Genomic DNA, 23808 nt, shown 5'->3' with positions numbered 1-23808 from the left:
AAAGAAAAAACAGTTCTTTGCTGACAGCTCGGGGGACCTCCATCACCTACGCACTTGCACACTGCAAAGTGATGAACATCGGTGCCCAAAGATGACGATTGGACGGTCCACAGATTTTGTCCAGTTCGGCAATGGCCACATGTATCCTCGTTCAAGAAGTTGTGCCGTAGTTGATGAGTCTTATAGCATGTGCCATCTATGTCGAGTAACGTCACTGGGCGAAAGTTGAAGCCATGTTCAAATACAAAAAACTTTCGCTTGGCATTCTTGCCGAGATTACCGGTAGGCGCATATGCCGATGATGCATTCGAGAGGCGGTGTAAGACAAAGTCGCTTCTGATGTTTGCCTTCAAGAGCAACTTAAGGCACGAACGCCACTTATCACGTAAATGCGTAACAAGCTAAAAGTTCCCAGTCACCACAAGAAATCACATGGAGCGGCATAGTGAGGGACGACACTGCGGAATCTCTTTCTGTTCTTTATCCTCGTCCTGGCCATCATAACAATCGAGAGTCACTGTCTAGCAAGCGTTGCAACGCCGGTAGGCTCGCGTTCTCTCCCGTGCCGCCTCTGCCAGTCACAGTAGCGTCTGCGACCTGGGACGGTATCTGAAAATTCTCTTTGGTTCCTGCTGTGCTTTTGCCAATACCGAAGTACTCTCAAAAACTCACAGAAACACCGGTATGCGCCTCGGTCGATTCAGTGGGGGGAGGGGGGGAAGCGTGAGGGCAGTCATTTCATACACGCTGCTCCGCTGGTATTAGAGAGGGACTGCATCGGCTGACGCCAAACCTGCTGAATCCTTTCTGATAGTAGCCTCTCCTCCGCCCTCCGCGTTCTTGCTGCCTCGAAGAGGATCTGCTGCATGTTTTGCTACATAAACATATCAATGAGAAACTCGGACCAAGAAACGATGGAAGATTCTGTCGGCTCTAGGGGCTTGGCCACCGCCAGCTGATGAAAAAATAATATGGGGTTCTCGCGATTCCACTTTAAGGCCACTGTCCTCATTGTTTCAATTTGCTGATCCTGAGTCGTCGTCGTTACTGTCGTGTTGCCCTCCTCTGCATTTCCCTACTGCCACACAACAACGCTCTTCGATCTATTGATACATATGTCCACATGTTCACGCACTCATATCCGGATGCCCGCCTACACCCTGCACACGTGCATTAGCCACCCTAATGCGGAGAATGACGACAAAGGGTTGTCTCTTCGTTCTTCTATCGATTAGTGTGGAGCGCGGAACTTGCAGATGGATGCGGTTATTAACAACACTATGTCTTAGACACGGAAACTGGTATTTCTGGATATCCCCCAAACAATTTTCGCGGCATCCCGGTAACCATTGACTCCGGACGTGGGCACTGCCCAGTGGAGCCCTGTCGCGCCAACTGACCTGCAGATCTCTTTGCTGCTGTCGAAGAGTGAGCAGACACCCGGCTCGTTCGATGTTTCTAGCGGCCTCCTTTACTTCTGCTATAGCCTTGTTGGCCATCCGTTGATACCTCTCTCTTCGTTTGATGCCTTCAGTCAACGCCTGGGAGGCAGACATAGGTGTAAGGGTCGAAATATCCACCAATGGCAAGTCTTTACGGAGTCTTCCGCGGGCCTGTTGTCGTCTTTCGAACACTATAAGCCACAGTGAGATGCCGCAATAGTTGTGTCACAAATAATGCATCCCCCACGGATAGAGATACACGCAAACAACACTGGCACCCGGTGGATAGGCAGCTGCCTCGTGCAAATCCGGATCCCAGAAAAACAGCCTTCTTACATCCTTCTGCATCCCTTGCTTAGCCCTGCTCTCGGCCCGCCTTTCAGCGCCGTTCATTTGCTGCTCTTGGACTGCATACACGAAAAGACACAAAGACAGTAGGCTTCGGAACTCCCAGTTTTGTTCAAGAACCACTCACCAACGTCACAACGGCTGTATGCACATAATTCGGCAACATTTTGGGAATTAGGAAAGAGAGTGGCTTACTAACAAAGCAAATTCCTTTCACCAGGTTCGGCCTGGTCCTTATACCGCTAGCATGCATATATCTGACAAGCCTTAGTAAGGCTTCACGACATCTCTAAAATAGATAGGGCTCAGGACGAGCAGAAGTCTCCACGCATCGAGCAAGTTCAGAAAAGAAATCTCCATGTCTCCGAGAATTCAAGTGAAAACCGATTGATTCGCAAACATTAGTTCTCAATAACAACGCCAGAACCATCATCCTAATGTCCCTGCAGAAGCAGGAGCGGCTCGCGTCGAAGACCTTCTAACAACGTCGCCGAAAGGGCAATTTCTCAGCGCCCGATTTCATACAGGGTACTTGTACTTTCAGTAGCGCAAAAAGCGACTCTGCGAGACTGTCCAAAAACCTGTTTTCCGAGACCGTCGCATTTGGTAGCATACCTTGCTGTTCCATATTTAACTTGGTGGAGTGAAGGAACTCGTTCTTAATCTGCTGCGTTCTCAGCTCCTCCAGGACAGGCATAGCAACAGAACTGGAGGGCACATCGACCGTCGTGTGGTTTGACGTGAAATGGAGAAACAGAAACGCCAACAAACATGTTCACAGGCCCGAACACCATAGTATCAGTAGCTCGTGGCTTCGCATTCGGCTTCGTTTTTTTACATACTTTCGTCTCAAGTTACTGACACTTGCTTTAGCGATGTTCATTTTCCCGATCCATTGTGGCTCTTTGTTGCAGTAATTCACCACTCGACGTGCCTCTATTCGCGCAGAAATGTCTCTGATTCTCTTTTGTCTTTTTCCCAAAAGCTTTTGTGGTTTCTACTCTGGACTTCAGCCATCGCCTTGTTTTCTGAAGCTAGGATTGACGGTGCACCTGCTACTCTCGTGTGAAGGCTGACAACAGTTCGAATACGCTTCAGCTGCCGATCTCCCCTTCTGGTTTCGGCCAGCAGACGACATTTGTGGCGTCGCTCTTCTTGCCGCAACTGTTAATAAATGTGCACCCACTTCGATTTGAATGACAATACCTGGGCTAGCTTCTGCCTTTCCGCCTTCTGGCGCTTCTTCTTCTGCAAGATCTGCACTCAGGGTCTCGGCACTCCGTACATTCGCAACTGTTTTGAACGGGAATCAAAGAGGTCTTAGCGGGCGTATGCTGGTACGGTCACACCCCAGCCATTGCACACCCGATGCGGTAGGACACCTGACAACTGGTGATAGAAAAACTGACGGGCGGTAGTCACCGAGATGGAACAGAAAACGACCTTTTAGAACAATAGGTCCTTCCGTTCTTGTTCGGGCTCCGATTTGGCGGGGGCTACGAGCTCGTACATACGCCTTGCAACTGGCAGACGCAGGTAAATGACGGGATGCAAAGCATGGTAGTATGAGCTATTTTACCCCTCCTTCGTGTATAACTCTACAACTGCAGCTCCTGTTATGCCGCCACCATGCTTTTTGAGTAGATCGGATCTAATCGGAAAACAACAGCACTGCAATGTTGGCCAATTCGGGGAGTGTGCAATGTGCGCAAAACGACCACGGTTCAACAATGCCATTGCGCTCGCAACGAAGTTGCCTGGAAATGGACTTTGTTTGCGACACCGTCGCACGCCTAACAGTGACAGCTTCTTTCTTCGAGTGGAGTTGCTTCCATTAGCCCTACACCGCTGCGGGGTTCTCCTCGATATCACATGGAACACGTGACATATGTGGGCAGTAGCGAGCTCTAACAGCCTCTTCTGACCCCGCACACCTCTACCGATCCGTACTTCCGTGTGTCTTACTTTGTCCCTTTCTTTCAAAATTGAAGCTTCCAGGCGTAACAGGTGTTGGCGGTGTTCTTCTTGTTGTGCCGTCGCCCTCTCTCTTCTTTTCTGTTCCGCTATCTTCGCGGCCTCTTCGCGGAGCCTGAACACGGATATCATGGTCACAGTCATAGAAAAACACAATTCAAACCCGTACAGATCCGTCATCCCCATAAACAGGGTCAGTTGTGCCCGACTGTTGAAGTGTGGGAAAAATACTACCGATGCCGCTTTTCAACTGAGATAAAGCCGCCTGCCGGTTTACGGAGCTACCAGCTTCTCTCCAAACAGGCAAGTTTTGTCACTAGATACGTCCATGCCATGTTTCCTTTTCTCCTTGGCTGAAGCTTTTAGAACAAGGCCAGATTTGGCGCCCTTCGGCGAGCCATCCATGGAGCCTCGACTCCGCCGCCTACCGTCTGATTTCTTCCACCCTTGCTGCCAGTTTTTCTTCCCTTTTTAGTTTTTGGTCGAGGATTTCAAGGCTCTTCCTTTGGAGCCGCTCGCGTTCTTGAGCCTGGGCAGAAAGAATACATAAACTCTACTGAAGAATTCACTGTCCGTAGTCCTGAACGGCGGCTGTCTGGGAACCACCTTTGAACAGTCACGGATACTCAGCCGTCAGATCAACACTCTGCGAGTACTTCTAATACGGCTTCTCAGCAGGTGGCACACGCAGACAAAACAGACGCTCAGTGAGTTCGAGCACGATACTTGAAGCATATCTTCGTGCCATTGAATCTAGTCCTTCTGTTGGCTTTGCAGGGGGGCCAGTTCGGCCGTGCGACCGACACACAGGAACCCCTGCCGCAGCGGTACCATGAAGACTGTCCTAAGGAAGCTTTCGTCCAGCACACGCCTTACAACGGTTAACGAGTACTACGTAAGCGTAGCCCAGAAAAAAAGAACAAGACACTGAAAGTCAAAAGAACTGGGGTGACGAGCGTATGGGCAAGTTTTTGATCCGTGTACGGGAAAATTGTGATGTGTCGTTTCATCGGGTGTGTTCGCGGTAGTTTTTCGATAAGAAATTCTCAACCCCTTCCGCTTCTCAAGGCAAGCAACGAGACGTTCCTTGCTTCGACCAGGAACGATGCTAACACGCCCTTGCGCCTTACTTTTTTCATCTCCAACCTAGCCTTCACTTCAGCAAGCGGCATTCCATTCACGGTAGGCAAAGCCGCGCCGTTCGTTTCGTTCCAGTCGTCGCGTCGCCCCACGCGTGAGAGCAGGCCTCGCGTTTTCACTGCAGCTTGCTCGAGGCCTCTTACCCTAACCACCACAGAGCGCTTTGAAGTCCGTTCTTCAGCGGCCAACCTGGACCAGCACGTGCAGGGAACAGCTAATAGGAAGCAAGGCAGTTCATCCAGAGGAGGACCTCTGCAGGAGAACCAAACGGATACTACCACGTCCAATCATGGTCATTGGGAAAAAGTGATTTCACTCGAGAGTTGCCGCAGCCAGAAAAACAAAATGCGAATAATATCAACAACAGGAAACTTCGTTCACCTCGTCCCTATGTGTTTGTACGTGAGAAGTTGCGTAGTGTACGATGGCTTTCTGACAGGAATGGCTAAACACTTCATTTTCCTCCAGCCTATAGTGTCTCAAATTGCGTCCACTTCGATACTCTCTCCATTACTTGTGCATGTCCTCGATTTACCCCCACCAAACAGGCAAGTCCTGATTGCCAGCAGGGCTTCGGCGAGTCTCCGTGGGGGTTGGACTCGGAGTGTCGACTAGGACCTACTTCTCTAAATATGGAAGCGGTGGAGATGGATCTGTACTATCCATTGTGAGCCCCGGTTGGTGCTTTTAATAGAGGAGAGTCGTGCTGCCACATCTATCCCTCAATGGCACCTTGGATTGAACTGGGTGTGTGTGTGCCGCCAGAGAAGGTCAGCATTCACACGGCAGAATCAACGAAGTCAGACATCGTCACAGGAGAGCATTCCTTTTGAAACCGGACTTTGGAGGAAAATGGCAAAACATATAGAAATAACTCACCGCAGAGTCAGGGCCTGTTCTTTGGTTCGTTTGAGTTTTTCTTCAGCCGCGTGTTGTCGTCTCGTTTCGGACGCCTGCACTCACAATCAAGTCAATCACCAAAAACAGCGTAGTGGCTAATTAGACTCTTGCGAGATCTGCCTTCATGGTACGGTTAGCTATTACGACGAGGACTGGCAATGCGACCCATTTTTCCTCTGTGTCCTCTGGTTTTCACGACCTGAGTGACGGGTGTCTCCTCGCGACTTCGAGTGGGAACGTTACCACGGTAAGACAGTAGATGTTGCCAAGGGAATAAATGTTGTCGTTCTGGGAGAAATGTGTGGCGTGGTGCTGTGGGTGGATCTATGAACGATAGTTAAATTACGCATTCCGCGTCGGTATGGGGACTTTGGCGTATACGTCACTCGCAGAAATGAGTTACCAGATTCGTCTATCACCTCGACAGATTGTAGTGACAAGTGCCTCTACTAATAAATAATGCATATAAACTTTTTCCGGAGTCAGTAGACGCGCAATATTATGTGCTTGGCTCCAAATACGCTTTGTGCATATATGTTTGTCTGTCCGGAGAAAAATCGGTACAAAGAATGCGTAAAGACCTTCCAGGGCGGAAGACGCAAAGTCCCTGTCCTTCACCGTCCGTACAGATCGAGAAGGAACTGCCCCGTGCAGCTCACCTGTTTCGCTGCCTCGACAGAAGTGTGTCTCGCTTCTCTTGCTGCGCGCGCCCTCTCGACAAGCTGAGCGTGCTCTTGAGCCCTTTGCTCGCGTCGCAGCATCTGACGATCCAAAGCGTTTTCTCGGAGGCTCCGCACGCTCCTCGCTTTACTGCGGCGAAGCAAGGCAGCGGCATGGATACCCTGTGCTCTGAGAACAGAATGAGAGAATCTTTCGGTGCAGAGTCTTATGTCATGATGGGACGGAGTATCTGAGGCGTTCTGGCGGTACACGTGAACCTGTACCCGGGACTTGCATATGCGTACAAGATGATTGATTATAGTTGGGCTGACACATACGTACATGCGGGCAAATGGATCGACAGACATACACTTTTGTCGGTGTACAAGGAACGTTGACGGGCGTGATGCCGTCGAATAGTTCAGCCCTCTCGGAGAGACGCGTAGAAGACATCCAGTGCAGATGCAACGCTACGCCGAATATTGCTGTTTTCAACAACGTCGGCCTGCGACGTGTGAAACAGAGTGTAGCATTTGCATGGTAGAGCTTCTTCCACTGCGAGGGAAACTGTACATTTTACCTTGCTAACTGAGCCTCCGCACGTTTTATGGCGACATTTTTGATTCGTTGCTCTTCCTGTTTCTTCCGTTCTTTCTGTTGCCACTCTGTGAATTCCCGGGCGTCTCGCTTGTCGATCTCAAACTGTTTGATCAATTTGTAGTCCTCGTTCTTAAGGAAGTGTATGCGCACAACAAGCAAACACTAGAGAATACATAACCGTCTCCTGCTCCAACTACTGTTTTCCTGGAATGTTACAGGTCTGTTTAGCGAAACTGAAATATCTCGTCTAGTATATTCTCTTCGGTCACGGACTTCTTATTGGGTGCGTGTATACACTACATGTAAACGCAAAGCAAACGCAACTGACCCCGCGAGTTTTCCTTGGAAGCACTGTATATGTATGGAGATTGCTAGCAATAAATATCACATATCTGTGGATTTCCGAGATCTGCAAACGTGGTTTGGAACTCTAGAGTCCGAGCCTCCGACACACACAAACACCAAAAAGTTCCCAGGCACCGGATACAGCAGATGCGCTGCACCGATGCGTATGTGTTCACGTGAATAGCCCCTTAAGTCATGGAAGCTACACCAAGTAATCGGAAAAGTTGCCACGTGGGTCTTGCGAACTTCTGAAACTGGATCGAATAAGACGAAACGGCTTCTCCCTTTGTAGATCTTTCCCCGTGCGACAAAACCTGCCGGCTGTCCGACCGCTCTAACAGGAAGAGTGCCTTGGTGGCCCTGGAAGCTGTACCTGTCTCTTTCGTAGCAAGGCGTCAGCACGTAACACCTCCGCTGTAGTAAGTTTCACCGGAGCTTCTGCCTTGTTGAAGACTGGCATCTTTTGCGGGGTGATTGCTGAAAACAACACGAAGCGTTCATCGTTGTCTTTGTTCGGCAGGTGAGGATTGCTTCTCTTTTTACACTAGGATAAGAGTCTTCACGAAAAACGAAACGCCTTCTGCTAGGTGGAAGTAGAGATGCATTGCCTGAAAGCCCGCTCTTGTTGAAGACGCTCAACTGGAAACATCCTGGCAACTGGATAGAATCAAAAATCTACCAGTATGCGTATGCAGTGTATCGTGCAAGCCAGCTTATCTAGGCACTGAGGGGCACCGTTGTTATCTGGCAGATCATATAGCTTAGGAATGACCATGGCGTCGGAAAAAGCGGAGGAACGGTCGGTTGTCGTTTGTTATCCCGTGGATGCCGACGGGACTACGCTGTCGGCCGCACTCAGGGTGAGGACAGATGAGATTCTACATTTACAAGGGAAAGCATGTAACTGGTTTCGCCTCCATTTCCCTGTGAGTCTCTCAACTGTGCTGTCGGCTTTGTTGGACGCATTCGCCGCACTCCTCTGACCCTCGGCGCTACCGTCCTCAGCCGGTCATGGCCACCCGTCTCTCACAGCGGCAAATATACGAGCACAAGTTTCTGTTCCAGATTCAAACACTGCGGAGGGGATGTCCTGCCTTAGCACGTGAGGGAGAACGTAGTTACGCGGATACCAAACTCTGTGCAAAAACCTTAGCAGCAAAACATAAGTAGCCGATCAGCACGTACGCCTGAAGGTGCACTCGCTCCTGAATCTTGCTTCTGCCTCATCAACAAGTTTCTGAAGGTTGGAGGGTCTTTGCATGGTCCACTGTCTGAAAACTGCACAAACAGGATAAAAATCATCCATAAGCGTGCGTGAATGAACACGGCTACACGTCGCAAGTGACATAGAGCGAGTCGTCGTACCCCAACAGACGCCACGATCTACAGTTTCAGGTAGATGCGATGATCAACTTATCGCTCTCAACGCTTGACGCTGAAGGAACTGCAGTGGAAGATGGTTTGGTCTTCGGAGACACGACCTTGGTGGCTGACTAGGTGGGATGCTCGGGTCCCCTGCTCTTTCGGTATTTCAAGCCGGAGTAGGCTATTTGATACGGAAGTGATCATTTGGTTCGTGCGCGGGAGTCTCCATTGGAGTCTGCGGTTGCAGAATGCGTACGGGTCTTCAGTCATACCAGAAAAGCTACGCATGCGGCGGTCTACCATCCCACTTTTACATATGATAATCCTGTCATCTCTAAGAATCACCTGCCTGTTGCTTCACTACCTTCTGCTTCTCGCGCTCAGTCTTTCGGTCAACAAATGTTTCCTCGCCGTCGATATCTTTCAGCCAGAGGTCCTCTTCTTCTTCCTCGTCCTCTTCCTTCTCGGCCTCCTTTGACTCCTCTAAAATGGCTTCTTCCCCCTCAGCTTGCAGCAGACTCGCCTTTTCTTTTTCCTTAAGCGGCTCGTTGGAATCGGCACTGTGACTTGATGTTCCCGATTGAGAAAGGGAATAGCCTCCGACGTCGTCATGACCGTTTGAGGGTTGCTGGTGTCTGTTGGCACTTCCTGCCCCCTCCAGTTGGTCAGACCCTATTCCTTTCATTTCTGTAGACCCGAGAGCCTTTGCAGTGTTCATTTCATTTTCATAACCGCGGCGTGTCGTCTGATTTGGGTAAGGCAAGAGGGATGCTGAGTTTGCGGGTTTTTTCTCATCAGAAGGAACCAGAAGAACATGAGGATTACTGCGTTCGAGGATTGCTGGGCTTGTCTCACTGGACCCGGTTTGCGGACGCGCTACATTCTCGCTGTAAGACGATAACTGAAATTCTCGATTTGGACGAGCAGCTGTTGAAACCTGCTTGGCATCGTCGGCGTAGCCATAGTCGGCTAGGAGCCTGGACAGTTTCCCCTTCTCACTGATATTCTTTTGGGTGCACGACGGCTCGCCCCGGACCAGCGGATCGGACTTTGTTCCGTGAGACGCTCCTGTTGCGGAGGCCATGCTGAGATTCCTCAACGACTCCACCAGACCCGACAAAGGCTCTGCATGCTTCTGTATCTGTGGCATGAGCACTTGGTCCACGTACGCCGCATCGTAGTGTCCTAACCAATCGCGCCGTGCAGCGCTCGAGAGTGCTTCTTCGTTGAACAAAAAGTCCAGCAACAGGTACATGGGCAGCGGGGGGCAGCTCTGTACACACCCAAGGGCAGAATGGCGAACCTGGACATGTACCGGAAGCGAAATCCTCTCACGACGGGCCGACCTCCCAGAAAAGACCTTAGATACTCTTAATTGCGCACAAAGTGCATGACGCAAATCTGCCCCTCAACAACATTGACAGCTTACTCGAACGAGACTGGCAAACGTGTGATACCCCATTTCGTCGACTTTGAAGACGAGGAGGTAAATGATCACCATGTACAGCCATTGATCGCTCTTTTGTGTCCCAGTGGTCCTCTGTTGGACCAAGGCAGTGGCAGCGGCCGTGAGGAACGGAGCCTTGGTGAGCACTCCGTAGAAAGTTCCTGCGACGAAGGCAGCATCCTCGGCTTTTTCGGTCCTGTCCGGGCCCACATCGGCAGCAAAAGACAATCGACACTCCACGAGGAGCTTCAGGGTCTCAACACATGTTGCGGCGTGCCGAAGAAGATGGGTAAACAACTGATATGACAGAAAGCCACGTGCGGTGGCTCGATTGCAGGCACAAGAAAATGTGCCTTTCCCCAACTCAGATGTATACTAAGAGTTAGCAAAGAGTTCATTTCAGAGCTTCCGAATCAGCGTTCCGCGGTACCGTAGGTGTATGAGGACGAGTATAGCTGCAAGACAGAGACCTCAAACTGGAAGGTGTGGTCAATCCCCGTGTGTGCTAGAGAGAGGCTCCTGCATGCCACAACCAAGGCATACGGGAGTCTTCTTGTCTTGTGCTTTTATTTAAATTAGAATCTGTCTGTCTCCTTGTGGGCAGGCCAGAGGCCCGTTCGCTCTTCTATGCTTTTGGCAGACGGAGCGTTCGGACGGACACACAACGAGAGTGCCTTTCTCCCCGTAACTGTCAGTTTCGGTTTGCCGTCAGTGCGAGTCCGGAGGCTGGACAAAGGTTATAGGGAGTGGTTACATGAACAACGTGCCCCTGCGTTTAAAGACACGTTCCGTCTTCCTTGGCTGTAATAGTTGAAGTAAAGGCCTGACACACGTAATGTCTTTGTTCTTCTAAGCAACTTCTGCAGAGGCGCGATCCCTCCATAATGAATAACTCACTGTCCGGGAACCGAAGTACACTGACAGAAGCACGCTAACGATAGAAGGGTCAGAAGGCAGACCTTGTCTTTGATTGCGTTAAGTGGATGTGCTCTCTTCTATGCTTCTTCAGGGAAACCTACTTCAGGAACTCCTCTGCAAAAGTCTCAACCGTGTGAGCGGTTGGTTGGAACCGATCCAGGAGATCAACAGTTTTGCTTAGCAGCGTGGCGTAATAGTCTTGCTGCCAGTTTTTCGCCCTCTTTCCTCGCCTCGCCAACGCACCAGGAGCCCCTTCTATGATCCTGGAGACCGAGGCTGTTTCAGTCATCTTCAGATCAGCTAGAAAGAAGTGGTGCACGTGTTACGTGATTTGCGATACCTGCGATGGGAACATTGCGGGTGACACAAAAAGGAAAGTATAGCAGAGATGTCACATGGATCAAATCCTTTTACACCAGGTGGCCGAGAGATTGGTTGACATAGTTAGTTGCATCATGAGTGGCAATTTGTATGCAGGCGAATACAATTTGTTAAGCCGGATCTTTTGACCGCTCGAGCGCTGATGAGAGAAGCGGAGACAAGCAGCTCTGCCAAATTCGAGACTGGCGCAGTGTCAGCCTCGATTTACTATCGATGATGACGCAGCAGTGACAGTGAGGGAGAGTAGATACGAGGCATTTGTATTCGTTTCTCATATAAAGAAATGCCTTGGACATTTATCCGGGGCTGCTGTGGAGCTTGCCAGGAGGGTCAGGACCGGGGAAATGGAAAACGTTCAAAAAATTGTGTGAAGACTCAAACCGCCTCGGTGTCTGTTATCGGACAAGAAGGGTTTTGCGTCTTTTTCGATACTCGACGTGTGGGGCATCCATTCCGCATGCGAGTCTTTGTGAGACAGTTCAGCACCTGTCACCTCCCTGAAGACACTCATCGTAGTGGCGCCTGACATGCATGTCATTCGAATTCAACACCGCCCTACAAACTCGGCCGCCGCCTACATCCATAACGTCCAGGCGATCCCCTGACACAAATGCAACTCCATCGTTGAAGAGAAGCAACGCGAAAGTGCTGTGAGGGAATTGAGGCCGCGGCGTGTGTATGCGACGCTTACCCGTTAGAGGTGTGCATAGTCGGATTTCAGTCTGTGATTCATTCCTCTTCCTCTGCAATCTCTTAACCACTTATCCAGCAACGATATGCGACCTGGAGATTTTTAAAAAAATACGTTATCTTGTCCATTTCTTTTTGCCGTAAACGGGTTGCACTGATCTACAGCACTGTGGTGCTGCGTACACGACAGTGAATGCTGGCCGAGAACGGTATTCGGCAAACACTTGCTTCGTGTTTGAAAACCATCGCATTAGCTTTCGCACCAAGACTTCGACAACAGGTCCGAATTTGAATATCGTTCCGGCACTAACGATATGTGTTAGTGAGCAAGAACTTTCCCAGTGCATGGAATGAGATATGCCTCGGTTCAGACGTGTCAGACGTCCCCGGCCCGCAGAACGCGAGTTCCTCTGGAGAAACTGGATTGCTGACGTGCTGCTAGGCAGGACCGGTTTGCTTGGCATTTTTAGGCGTTTTATGATGACCTTTGTACGGGATTTCCCCGAGCCAACGCCTGCGTCAAAAATCGATGGAAACAGCTTTACCGCCTGTCGGAGGCAGGGTATGCCGCTCCTCAAGCTGACGTGCTACGTGTTTCTGCACATTATTTCAACCACGGTGTTGTACAAACATGCAAGGGATGCGCAGCCTAGACACACGTGCCACATTCCCTAACGCATCGTCAGTTTCCACCCGGCCAAGCCGTCTCCGGCCTGGTGGATGATGAGCGGCAGGCTTCACCTGCAGCAGTGTTCAAATATGTCCTCCCTTAATGTGCACACCTGCAACGTTATACGTGGCCTGAAAAAACGTGCAAAAAGTGCTTGTAAGATGGATCCAATTAAGTATGATAGACATGCAGCATCCGTCGTTAAAACACGGTGAGCGGGTCTATGGAACCTTTCACGGTTAGACCCCCGATTACCACACACAGCTGCTTCCAAGCCGTTCTTGTGGAAACCGCGTCTGATTCCCGGAATAAACCATCGGTATCGCCTGGCTACTCTTCGCACTCTGGACCCGCAGACAGCCCAGATAAGCGAGTAGTTTGAAGAATGCCTTTGCACGTCAGCTCTTGGTCGTGCGGCGGACCGGAAGGGAACGTGCCTTCACTAACTGAAGAGACAAACCTTTGCAATAAGATATAGTTCTTGGCATCGCTCGGCAACATGTGAAAAGAAAGAGCACCCTTGAACCATCTATCTACATCATAGCCACAGCCGGCTGTGCACCAGACCACGATCTCTGCAACCGGCCGGCAACTGCGTCGCTCGTTTACAGCCCATTTCAGGTGTGGTAACCTAACTCCCGTAACCCTCTTGGCCCTCGCAACGTCCTTTGATTTCGACAAAAGCAAAATGACCTTGAAGCGTTGAGGGCAAAACGACTTGCCAAGGTTGCAGTCTCTCTCAAACACTTTCGATGACCACAGTTCAATGTACGTTTCTAGCAACGCGTGAGGGGCAATGAGGCTCACAACCACGTCGAGACTAGTAGCCGATCGTTTGCGTTCCGGCTTTTTACCCCTCGGGTTTCCTGTTTGAAACTGTGCACCTTCATTTCCTACCCAGCAGTTTTCTGTATATCGAACTGGAGAGGTCTTTACCAGGATGTCACTTTGACCTAGTTCGAAGGAAGGACATCTAGCGGAACAAAGCAAAGTCGCGGGGGACCGACCCCTCGGCGCTCTCAGCACTGGCTCCCCGCCCCGCCGCATACCGAAAACTGTCTCTTCTCTACGCCCCTCACGAGCTTTTCCTGAGCAATACCAAGCACTTTTGCGGTCTTGTCTCGTTCCACTCATTTTTCCATGCGTTGCTGTTGGCGTGCACGTCTTAATTCTCCCTGTGTAAGCTGTCCATCCGTTCCTCATCGCCGTCCAATGCGGCCAGCGCGTTCGCTCAGCCTAGGAAGTTGCCGTTCCATGCACGGCGCCGCTTGGACTGCTCGACACAATTTCCTGTGCAAGAACCAGTTTGTGGCAACCTTCTGCGCCAGTCCTCTTTCCTTCCTGACTTCTTTCTCGCGTCGAAGTAGGACCGGGAATCCTCTGCGCCAAGCCGTGCCACCACGCAGTGTGCCTTGTGTCGCTGGAACGCGAAGTGCTCGTCCACATCACTTCCTGTCTCAAGCCCAGTTCTCTTCTGCCTCTAACACAATGGCGGCCGCTGGCTTTCCCGACGCAAACAAATCGCTGACGTATTTTCCAGCGAGAAGGGACGAAACCGTTGTCGAAACTCACTTCGGCGAGACCGTTGCCGATCCCTACAGGTTCGCAGAGATCTTACCTACGAAGGAAAAACCCAGAGTTGGTTAGGGAGCAAGGGCGGAGCATCAGAGGGTATCTCGTCAACAGACAGCAGCTGGGGAGATCCGCGTGGTTGGCGTGGGGCGACAGATTCATCGGAGATGTCAGCGGTTCTCGACATACGGGTTCGAGCCTCCCGCGTAGTGCTGATCCGCAAAACCGTTCACGGCTAGAAACCCTGTGTCTCCTCTCTTTCACACCCCTCTCTAACGAGGAAGTGAGGAAGAGACGAACGGTGGACGAGACTGAGGCCAAGGGAAGGAGAGAAAGGCGACGTCTGTAGTTTTATTTCCGCTGCCAACTGTCGCACCGTTTTCTTAACTCGACATGTTTGCTTCCTTTGTGGGGCGCCGCCCCTTCGTCCAGAAAACTCATGCTTTGGTTTTGGCCTGCAGTCGCACAAAGTGAAAACGACAACTCGCAAGTCGCGGGACATGCTGCCTGTCGCTTTTTGCCCGCCTGCTCGTTTCTTTTGATCGCAGATGGCTGGAGGATCCCGACAGCGCGGAGACCAAGGCGTTTGTGGAGGCGCAGAACAAGCTCTCACGACCTCTGTACCGAACAGCGATTCGCGAGAAATTCTTTAAAAAGCTGGAGCAGGTCTACGACTATCCAAAGTATGCCGGCCGACTTCACTGTCCCGGTGCCGTTCGGGCTCTTTTCCACTCCGTCGTTTAGGTTGCCGATACGTAACTCAATGTGGAAGGAAGGCGCGAACGAGAATGAACTTCTCTGCACGCCCCGCCCCATGGAGACGATCTGCCTGTGGAAGCTTACGCCCCCATCCTTCGTGTGGTTTTCCTTCTCAGATACGGTGTCCCCTTCCGCGAAGGAGACATGTGGTACAACTGGTACAACACAGGGCTTCAGAACCAGAATGTCTTGTATGCTCGGAAATCGCTCCACGATGAACAAGCTCGGGTTGTCTTGGACCCCAATGTATGGACTGAGGACGGGACCGCTGCTGTAGGTAAGGATCGTCTTTTTGGAGTGAAATCGCTCCCGCCATCGATCGGTCTTCCGTTTTCGGCCTTTCTCCGCGTGTTACACTTTCACGGTCTCATCCGGAGAAAGAAGAAACCATGCCTCCCGTAGGTGCGAACGCGTACTGCGGCGGAGATCAATTTCCAGTGCATTTTTCATTTCCTGTGCCGGATTCGCGAAACTCTGCCCTCGGGTGGGAAGAGCGCCGGCACAGGCCTTTCGTGCTGCACGAGGGAAGGTCTGCGCAATTCCGTTTTTGATACCATCGATCGACTTGCGGAGAAACAACTTATTTGGCGAATGTGGAGCTGGTTGGTTCTCCCCGAAAGGCAACGAGGCGCCGCTATCAAGTCACATGTATGGCGTGACATTGCTCCCCGTACGGTTTGCTTTCTTAAACAGGCGCTACGGCGTTCACCGATGATGGGTCTTTGATGGCGTACACCCGAAGCGACAAAGGAAGCGACTGGATGCGCATTTTCGTTGTGCGAGTCGAAGACGGATATGTCTTTCCAGATGTGGTGAAACACGTCAAGTAGGCGCACGCGTCACCCCGGCCAGATCGATGTGAAAACAGAACTTCTCATCGGTATACACATCGGGCACTTCCTGGTACCCTCTTGCGCCTCAGGCCTGATCCCGCGTCGTGGGAACTTCGCACTTCGCCTCTGCTCGGCTCGCATGCGGGGGGTTTTCGCGCCGCATCCGTGTCTCGCTTTCACCAGGCAGGATGTGCATGGCCCGCGAACCGCCCTTCAGACGATGCTGGACCCTGTGAAGGGGCCGTCATCGATGTGGACCTGCTTTTCCGGGCGGAGCAGCCCCAGTGATGGCTGCTACAGGAAGGCTGCACGTGTTGGCCCTCTCGAGATGTAGCCTCAACTTCGGGAGCACTCTTTTTTCGTGAGAAGGCTCGTTGCGCCACAAAGCGCTCTGTGGACGCTTGCGCGTTCCAGGCGGCTGCCGCACCGCCGGGGAATGCCTGCAACAGCTGCCACGGTGTGCACAGGAGCGCTTCATTTTGTGAGTCAAGCTGCGCACTGCCTCTGTGTGTAGGTTCTCGTCTTTGGAGTGGTCGCCTGACAACCAAGGCTTCTTCTACAACCGCTACGACGTACCGGATGAAGACCAAGAAGACAGCGGCACAGCGAACGCTCAGCACGAGTTCCAGAAGGTGCGGCCCTCCAGGACTCCCTGGAGGAGTTCAGCCGTAGACGAGTGATGCGGTTCGCACTTCAAGTGTTCTGAGTGTTTGGTCGCTGGCTCTTTCCGTTCGGCGTCCTGCCGCGCCTGCCGGAGAAGTGCTCCAGACGTAAACGAAGGCATTGACACGGCAGAGGCCTCGGCGTTTCCTTTTGCAGAGCAACCCACCGGTTTGCCCACACTCCGTGCAGCCCGTAGCCTGTGTCCGATGTGTACTTCCGGCGCGGCTTCGAGTCCACTTGGCAGCGCGCTCACCTTGACACGGTGCATGCGCCTCTCTCCGTCGCTGGACAGCATGTGGAGACGCTTTTGGCTCTGTAGCGAGCGCGCAGAAGTGCCGCGACCGTTTTGTCTCGTGCGAGAGGCGTCGAGGTCCGTGGGGATCTGTGTCAGCGCCGCCCCCCCGCTGCGGCTCCTCCGAGATCTGCGTTGAGTGAAACACAGGCCGCATGCCGAATTGGCAGGCGAGAGGCCCGACACACTGTTTGCCTGTCGCTGTCCGTTCGGCAGGTGTTCTATCACAAGCTGGGCACGGATCAACAAGAGGACATTCTGATTCTCTCGCACCCCGAGCACCCCAAGTGGCTCACCGACGTTACACTCTCGTGGGACCGTCGATTTCTGATCGTGGAGATTTCCGAGAGTTGCAGCCCCGTAAGCTGTTGCCCACGTCAGGTGTTCATAGTTCACCCGCGAGTCGCCTCGCAGCCCAAGCTGAACCTCGTTTCGGGCACCCTCTCGTGAAGCGCTTCTGGGGGGACCCGGGCACGCGCACACGTAACGACTCTGTCGAGCAGGCTCGACGTGCTGGCGGCGCCGTGTTCGGAGGCGCGCACCGCAGATTAGGGGAGGAGATTGCAAAGTGCCGAACCCGTTTCGGAGGATGCGGAAGGAAACGAGATGGAAGACGGAACTGAGGATGTTACTTGCGCTGTGCAGAAAAACCAAGTGTGGATTGCCGACTTGGACTCGATCCGCACCCCCAATGCACGGGACGCGTACGACTTTTCCAAGCTGGAGTGGAAGAAAATTGTGACCAACTTCGACGCTGGGTACGAATACCTGACAAACGACGGAACCGAGTTCGTGTTCCTCACGAACAAGGACGCACCGCGGTACAAACTCGTCAAACTCGATATTTTGCATCCAGGTGAGTTGCCCCGTCGATTTTGCCCGTGCGTCGCCCCTTTGGATGCTTCGCTTCTTTCGCGGGAAGAGACGGATACTGCTTAGGCGAGAGGAAGTCTTCTGTGGGAGATTGGTGGCGTGGTTGGATCCCGCTTGATTCCGTCGTGTGTCCCGCAGCGCCGGGTCTCGTGGCGGGGCGGGGTTGGGGGGGGGGGGGTTCTGTTTCTCTTTGTTCACCGGTCTCTGAGCGAAAGCGAGTTCTCTGGTATAGCTTCGAGTTTCTGACCGGCGAGCCGTTCGCGCGCTGTTTCTGCAGAAGAAACTTTCTGGAAAACGCTGGTTCACGAGACGTCCGACCTGCTGAGCTCCGCCGACGTGGTGGACGGCAACAAGTTGATCCTGCACTACTTTCGGGACGTCACATCACAGCTGGAAGTCCGCGATCTCCACACAGGACAGCTGTTGGGTGCGATCCCTCTTCCGCTCGGAAGCGTCAAGCAAATCTCGGGTGAACGCAGGTTCCCTCACATGCTCTTCTCGTTCACGTCCTTCACTACGCCGTCTGACATCTACCAGATGGACTTCGCCGCCGCTGTCAAGAGCGGGGACTGGACGCCCACGCTGTATCGACAGACCAAGGTGCGGGAAGCAGCCGCCGCGACGTTGTGAAGGTGGAGACATCCGCTAACGACACAAGAAAGCAGGCAGCTGGAGGGCGGACGGTTGGGGGGGGAGGGCCGGCCTGCGAGGAGTCGGAAGCTTTGCCGCGCGATCTCCAGTGGGGGCGCCGTCCACAGACTTCAGTCCTCGCGCAGGACCGATTCACGTTGACTGTACAGAGTATATGAGACCTCACACGGATTCCTTGGGTCCCGTGCAAGCGCGTGCTGTGTGGTGTTGTTAGTGTAGACTGCCAAAATCTGCGCTTTCTAGCTAGAACGGTGAACGGTGGGAACTCCGAAAAGGTCAGCGTCCCCCCGCTCTTTCGGACCCAGCTTCTCTCGGGGTGCGACTTGCCCCAGGGTGAGGCGTCAACTCTCGGGCAGCAGCCCGTTCCTGAGCGGCAAAAAGGCTCCACATTCTCGTTGAGGGCGGGAAAAAGACGGGGGCCCAGTGGGGAGAATTGACGGCGCGAAAGCGGCAAAAAGGCGACGGGCTGATCTGTAGCTTTCTTCGCGTGTGTGGCGGCTGTCTCCGCAGGTGGAGGGCGCCGACCTGAGCCAGTTGGAAGTCAGCCAGGCGTTTTTCGACAGCAAGGACGACACCAAGATTCCCATGTTCATCATGCACAAGAAAGGCCTCAAGCGCGACGGCAACAACCCCACTGCTCTCTACGGCTACGGCGGGTGAGACCCCGAGAGGTTTGGCCAACTTTTTTCCAGTGGGGACTTTTCTCGTTCACGACGCAGGACACTCCTCTGGACAGTGACCTTCACCCTGGATGGTGCCTGGTCTTGTGCGTGAAAACGAAGCGACGCGAAAAAGTGGAGGAGGCCCGAAAAAACTGCCGTGCATTTGCAGCTTCTTTTTGGGGACCAGCACGGAGAGACTCGCGCCACACTTGGCTTTGGCCGACTTAACGAGTTACCACGCCCTTCAACTCTACGGCGATGTTCCTTGCTGGGTCCCCATACACCTTTGCAGCTTCAACATCTCGATAACGCCTTCCTTCACCCCGTCTTGGGTCGTTGCAATGCTCAACCTGGGAATGGTCATGGCAGTCGCGAATATCCGCGGCGGCGGGGAATACGGAAAGGCGTGGTACGAGGCCGCAATCAAAACGAAGAAGCAGGTGAGGATTTTGCCCGACTCGCGACTGCCGGCATGCGGTTAGGTCGCAACGGGTCCCGTCCCGTGGTCTGAACTTTGCCTTCACCTTGGCCAGGGTGTCACTCCCTTGGCGCCAACTGACGGAATGTGCTGACCCTGGAAGCCGACATGACGAAACGAGCAGCGGCGGGTCAGCCGGTGAGGAGAGGGGAGCGACACAAGGTGCGTGGGCCTAGCGCGACCGGAGACGCGTCATTGCCCGAAGGCGGCACTCTTGTCTGGATGTTCAGGTCAGCTACGACGACTTCCAACAGGCCGCAGAATATCTGATTAGCCAGCAGTACACTTCGCCCCGACGGTGAGCAGAGAAGACGGGGACAGGCGCACATGGCGAGCGGAGAGTTTTTCCTCGCCGGCTCCTGCGTGGAACCGTGGAACCTCCGGAGTCGAGGGAGGGGTTAACGGCCTCGGTCGGCTTGGGCGGGGCAGCGTGTCGCCAGGAGGTCGTGAGCGAGCGCAGCTAGGCGTGTACGGCCGCTGTTCCTGCTGCGCCTGGCGTCACACTTGACTCTCTGCTTTAGTAAAGCTCGGAATGTAAAGCGTTTCGCCTTCGGCTGCCGGGTTCGACGACTGTTCTTTTAGGCTGGCCATTCATGGCGGTTCCAATGGCGGTCTCTTGGTGGGCGCATGCATCAATCAACGACCGGATCTCTACGGAGCCGCGGTTCTCCATGTTGGTGTCCTCGATCTTCTACGCTTTCACAAATTCACCATCGGCCATGCCTGGTACGTTTTGTTCAGCTGCCAGCCGCCGTCGTCTTCTTGCACTGGTTGTCTCGCAGGTCGATCCCCAGTTTTCCTGTCACGCTCCACACTTTCGTACTCCGCAGTCGATTGGAGCAGAGACGATTCAGAGCGGGGCAGGATTGTCCCTAGCGGCTGCTGCGGGTTCCCTTCGTTTCTGCTTGCCGGCGATGCTGTGATGTGTCACGTCCAGAAGCGCCCGTTGGACATCGGTGCGTTGTTCTCAGGACAAGTGACTACGGTAGCCCCGAAAACGAAGAGGAGTTCCGCTCTATTTTCCAGTACGTCATGTGGAAAGACTGAGAGACGCACAGACACCATTTTCCTTCGAATCAGCTTTTTTGCACTTGCCACAGTTGCGTCAGCAAGAGAGGTTCGGAGTTTCTGGGGATGACGGTCCATGTCCATGCGCATTTTGGGCGTCTTCCCTGGACGTTGGGTTCCAGGGACTCCTCGCTGCTTAACCCCCTCCCCCCTCTCCGTTGACACGGCTTCATTAGCTCAGCAAGTACACAACTCGATGGTCCTGGTAAGAGTTGTGAAGGAAGCAGATAGAGGGTTCTTATCCGCCAGGGTTCCCCTCTCTTTGCGTCCCCTCACATTTTTTGCATGCGGTTCTTGTGTGATGCGGCGCCAAGAATTTCGCCTCTCCACAACATCGGCAAGGCTCGTGGCAAGGGACAAGGCCACCAATATCCGGCAGTGTTTCTCCTGACAGGAGACCACGACGACCGCGTTTCCCCCTTTCACTCGCTCAAGTTTATCGCCGAGCTCCAGGTGAGAACTCTTGGGACCTCAGCGCGTCCTCCGGCTCCGCAGTCGAGCGCCGCGCTGCACGACCGGGCGACACACTGCGATCCGGCCGCGGGGAAAGTTCGAGCTGTCGGGCGCGAGCGGGAAACCGCGTACAAAAAAGAGACGTCGATCTGCATAGAAAGCGGCAGCCGGCTCAGATGCTCTTGGTCCCGTCGTTTTCGGCTGCCGCGTTATTCAGTGGTTTTTTCGTGGATGATCTGGGCCGGGGCATCTGTTGGTGGCTCGCGGCTCGGTTCAGAGGCCTCTTGGGTGTCTTTCCTGGATATTGCGGGCGGTGATTCTATTAGATTTACATGTAAATACAGAATTCTGTGATTCTAGGTACTGGGGAGATAGTGTATTATACCAGCATCTATTCTGGTTTTTCGGACCCGCGCCGAGAGAACTCGACACGGCTGTGACTGCCGGCAGCGGGCGAGGGCCAGGCGTTTGCGCGAAAAGAATGCGGTAGGTCGGGGCGGACGCGTACGACTTTCGGTGTTTATCTGTGTTAGATATTTATATACATATACATATATATACATATGCATATGTATATGTATATATGTGAATGTTCACGCTCTGCTTGGCCCTATTTTTGCGCAGCACTCTGTCGGTAGCTCTTCGAAGCAAACGAATCCGTTGGTGATCCGCGTCGACACAAACACTGGCCACGGAGCCGGGAAGCCGGTGAAGAAGGTGAGTCTGCGCCAACTTTCCATTTCGCTGTTTTCCCAGCGTACGTGCGGCAGGCGTTGGCTGGTTACCAGGGGCAGCGCTGATTTCTCGTGAGAGTTGAATCTCTGCGTTCGAAATTGCTCAGAGCATGCAAACAGTACAGTGGCCACGGGGTTTGGCGGCTACGGCTCTGTGTGTGTGTGTGTCGGTTGTAACGGGAAGGGGTGAGGGAGCGAGGCCGGTCAGACGGTTGCGGCGTCGAGCTGGTGAGGCTGCTCCAAGCCGCCCGTCGCGACAAGCAAATCGGCAGGATCAGCGGAGAAAACGGAAACTGAACAGGGAATCAGTTACGCCAGGAAGACGTTTGCTTCAAGAGCCGTTGCCACGAATTGCGGCTGTGGTGCGTTGTGTGTGCAGTCAATCGAGGAAGCGGCAGATGTGTACGGCTTTTTGGCGAACGTTTTGGGCATTCAATGGCACGAGCAGTAAACTGTAGGATCGACAAACTGGTTTTTGCGCTTGGGCTTCGGAGAGATTTCCCGCGTGAGGTTGTTTGGTAGAGATATTCTATCGTGTCGCCGATTCAGCGTGCAAACGCTTACGGCGGGGGTGTCGTGATTTGGCTGATCCACCAAGCCTGCGCTGTGCTCTGCTGTAGGCGGGCTTCGCTCTGTTGTCTTTTCATCCTCTCTGGCGTCGTTTCCTGAGAATGTGTTGCTGCGACTACGGAATCGCTTTAAATGCCGAAACTGATCTAGGCGAGCCGCTGGACAGAGTACCATCTGTCCAAGGGCGGCAGTGGCGTCACTGTACTGGAAACCTGTGCCCAGCCGATCGCTTCATTAGATCCACTGTCGAGGCTACACATCACAGATTCCGAAGCGCGAGTGCAGCGCGACGCAGAAGCAGCCCTCGCTTCAGACAACCAGCTACGCGGCTTCGTCGTACCTCTCAACGCGTCTGAAAGTCCACAGATTCCAGAGATAATCTTTCACAGACCTAGCAAGAGAAAACCTCTCTTTGGTCGGGATGCGCTGAGTTCCTGTGTGCCACGGCTTCCGCTCACACCGACGCAGCTGCTGCTCCCCATCGGAAAAGGAACCGATAAACCGCAAGGGCCAGTGGGGGAAACGACTAGTTCCATGCTATTGCGCCTGCACATTTTATCTCCTCTACTGAGCCCGCAGTTTCTCTCCTGGAACGCTTTTTTTTCCACTTTTTCCCGTTCACCTAACGCCGACCCCAGGATCTTCATGAAACACCTTTGCGCATGATGGCAACGCTTGTTCGCTTTCGTCCTGCACGCGTTTCATCGGGCCACGCCAAGACTGAGAGTGGAGATCCAGCCAGCCGAGGTGATTCTTTGAGACCGCGACAGATTCCCTGCCGCGGGGCCTTCTCGCGCAGCCTGTAAAGTGTGCACAGTCCCGTATACTCTTAGCGACGTGTACGTATGCGCCCTTTATTGGCGCGCGCTCGAGGGGAATTCGATGTCGCTTCCTGGCGACTTCCGCGCCAAGTCCCTCGCTCCAGCGATGCTGTGTCGAGTCCGGCGCACTTTCCAGAACCCGTTTCAACTCCGGCGCCGTTGCCTCTCTGCAGGCTCCAGCGCAAGGGATTCCTACAGATTTTCCGAGTGGAATTTCCAGGCGTCTAGGTGCCGCCCGCCAGCGACAGTTCCTTCTACAGCAGCTCTCTGCGTCGTGCTACAAAACAGGTGGACGGGACGGAAGTTTGCCCCGATGCGGTGCATGCTACGACTGCATTTGGGACCCCTTCTTTTTTCGGTTGGATTCCTCGATGTGCAAGTTTGGATCTTGAATCTCTGCTCTCACCCCCATGAGCGAGGACGTGCGCCGAGTTGAGTTCCACAGTTGCACTTTGGCTTTTGGCGATGCCCAAGCATTCCACCTTTGAGCGTTTTCGCG

General features: G+C 53.3%; 2 protein-coding genes across 2 annotated transcripts; one reads left to right on the top strand and one right to left on the bottom strand.

The window, feature by feature from the left end:
* Positions 1-733: 733 nt before the first annotated feature.
* Positions 734-11428, bottom strand: NCLIV_014340 (conserved hypothetical protein; the record flags this gene model as incomplete). Its single annotated transcript, XM_003881624.1, has 14 exons — positions 734-859; positions 1401-1541; positions 1779-1849; positions 2406-2497; positions 4193-4293; positions 4895-5093; positions 5784-5857; positions 6464-6653; positions 7045-7193; positions 7783-7886; positions 8595-8687; positions 9120-10047; positions 10204-10417; positions 11241-11428. The coding sequence occupies 14 exons, from the start codon at positions 11426-11428 to the stop codon at positions 734-736; spliced, it is 2670 nt and encodes an 889-aa protein (XP_003881673.1).
* Positions 11429-14368: 2940 nt separating this feature from the next.
* On the top strand, positions 14369-22369 carry NCLIV_014330 (Prolyl oligopeptidase (Precursor),related; the record flags this gene model as incomplete). The annotated part of the gene is made up of 16 exons (XM_003881623.1): positions 14369-14481; positions 15001-15135; positions 15328-15488; positions 15905-16037; positions 16559-16676; positions 17216-17359; positions 17645-17855; positions 18150-18472; positions 19034-19179; positions 19478-19625; positions 19894-19961; positions 20246-20389; positions 20635-20688; positions 21046-21184; positions 21809-21901; positions 22298-22369. The coding sequence occupies 16 exons, from the start codon at positions 14369-14371 to the stop codon at positions 22367-22369; spliced, it is 2202 nt and encodes a 733-aa protein (XP_003881672.1).
* Positions 22370-23808: the final 1439 nt, after the last annotated feature.

The sequence above is a fragment of the Neospora caninum genome, chromosome V (assembly GCF_000208865.1).
Source record: "Neospora caninum Liverpool complete genome, chromosome V".
Classification (NCBI taxonomy): Eukaryota; Apicomplexa; class Conoidasida; order Eucoccidiorida; family Sarcocystidae; genus Neospora; species Neospora caninum.
The sequence above is the reverse complement of the archived record's forward strand: the minus strand, read 5'-3'. Positions and strand labels throughout refer to the sequence as shown.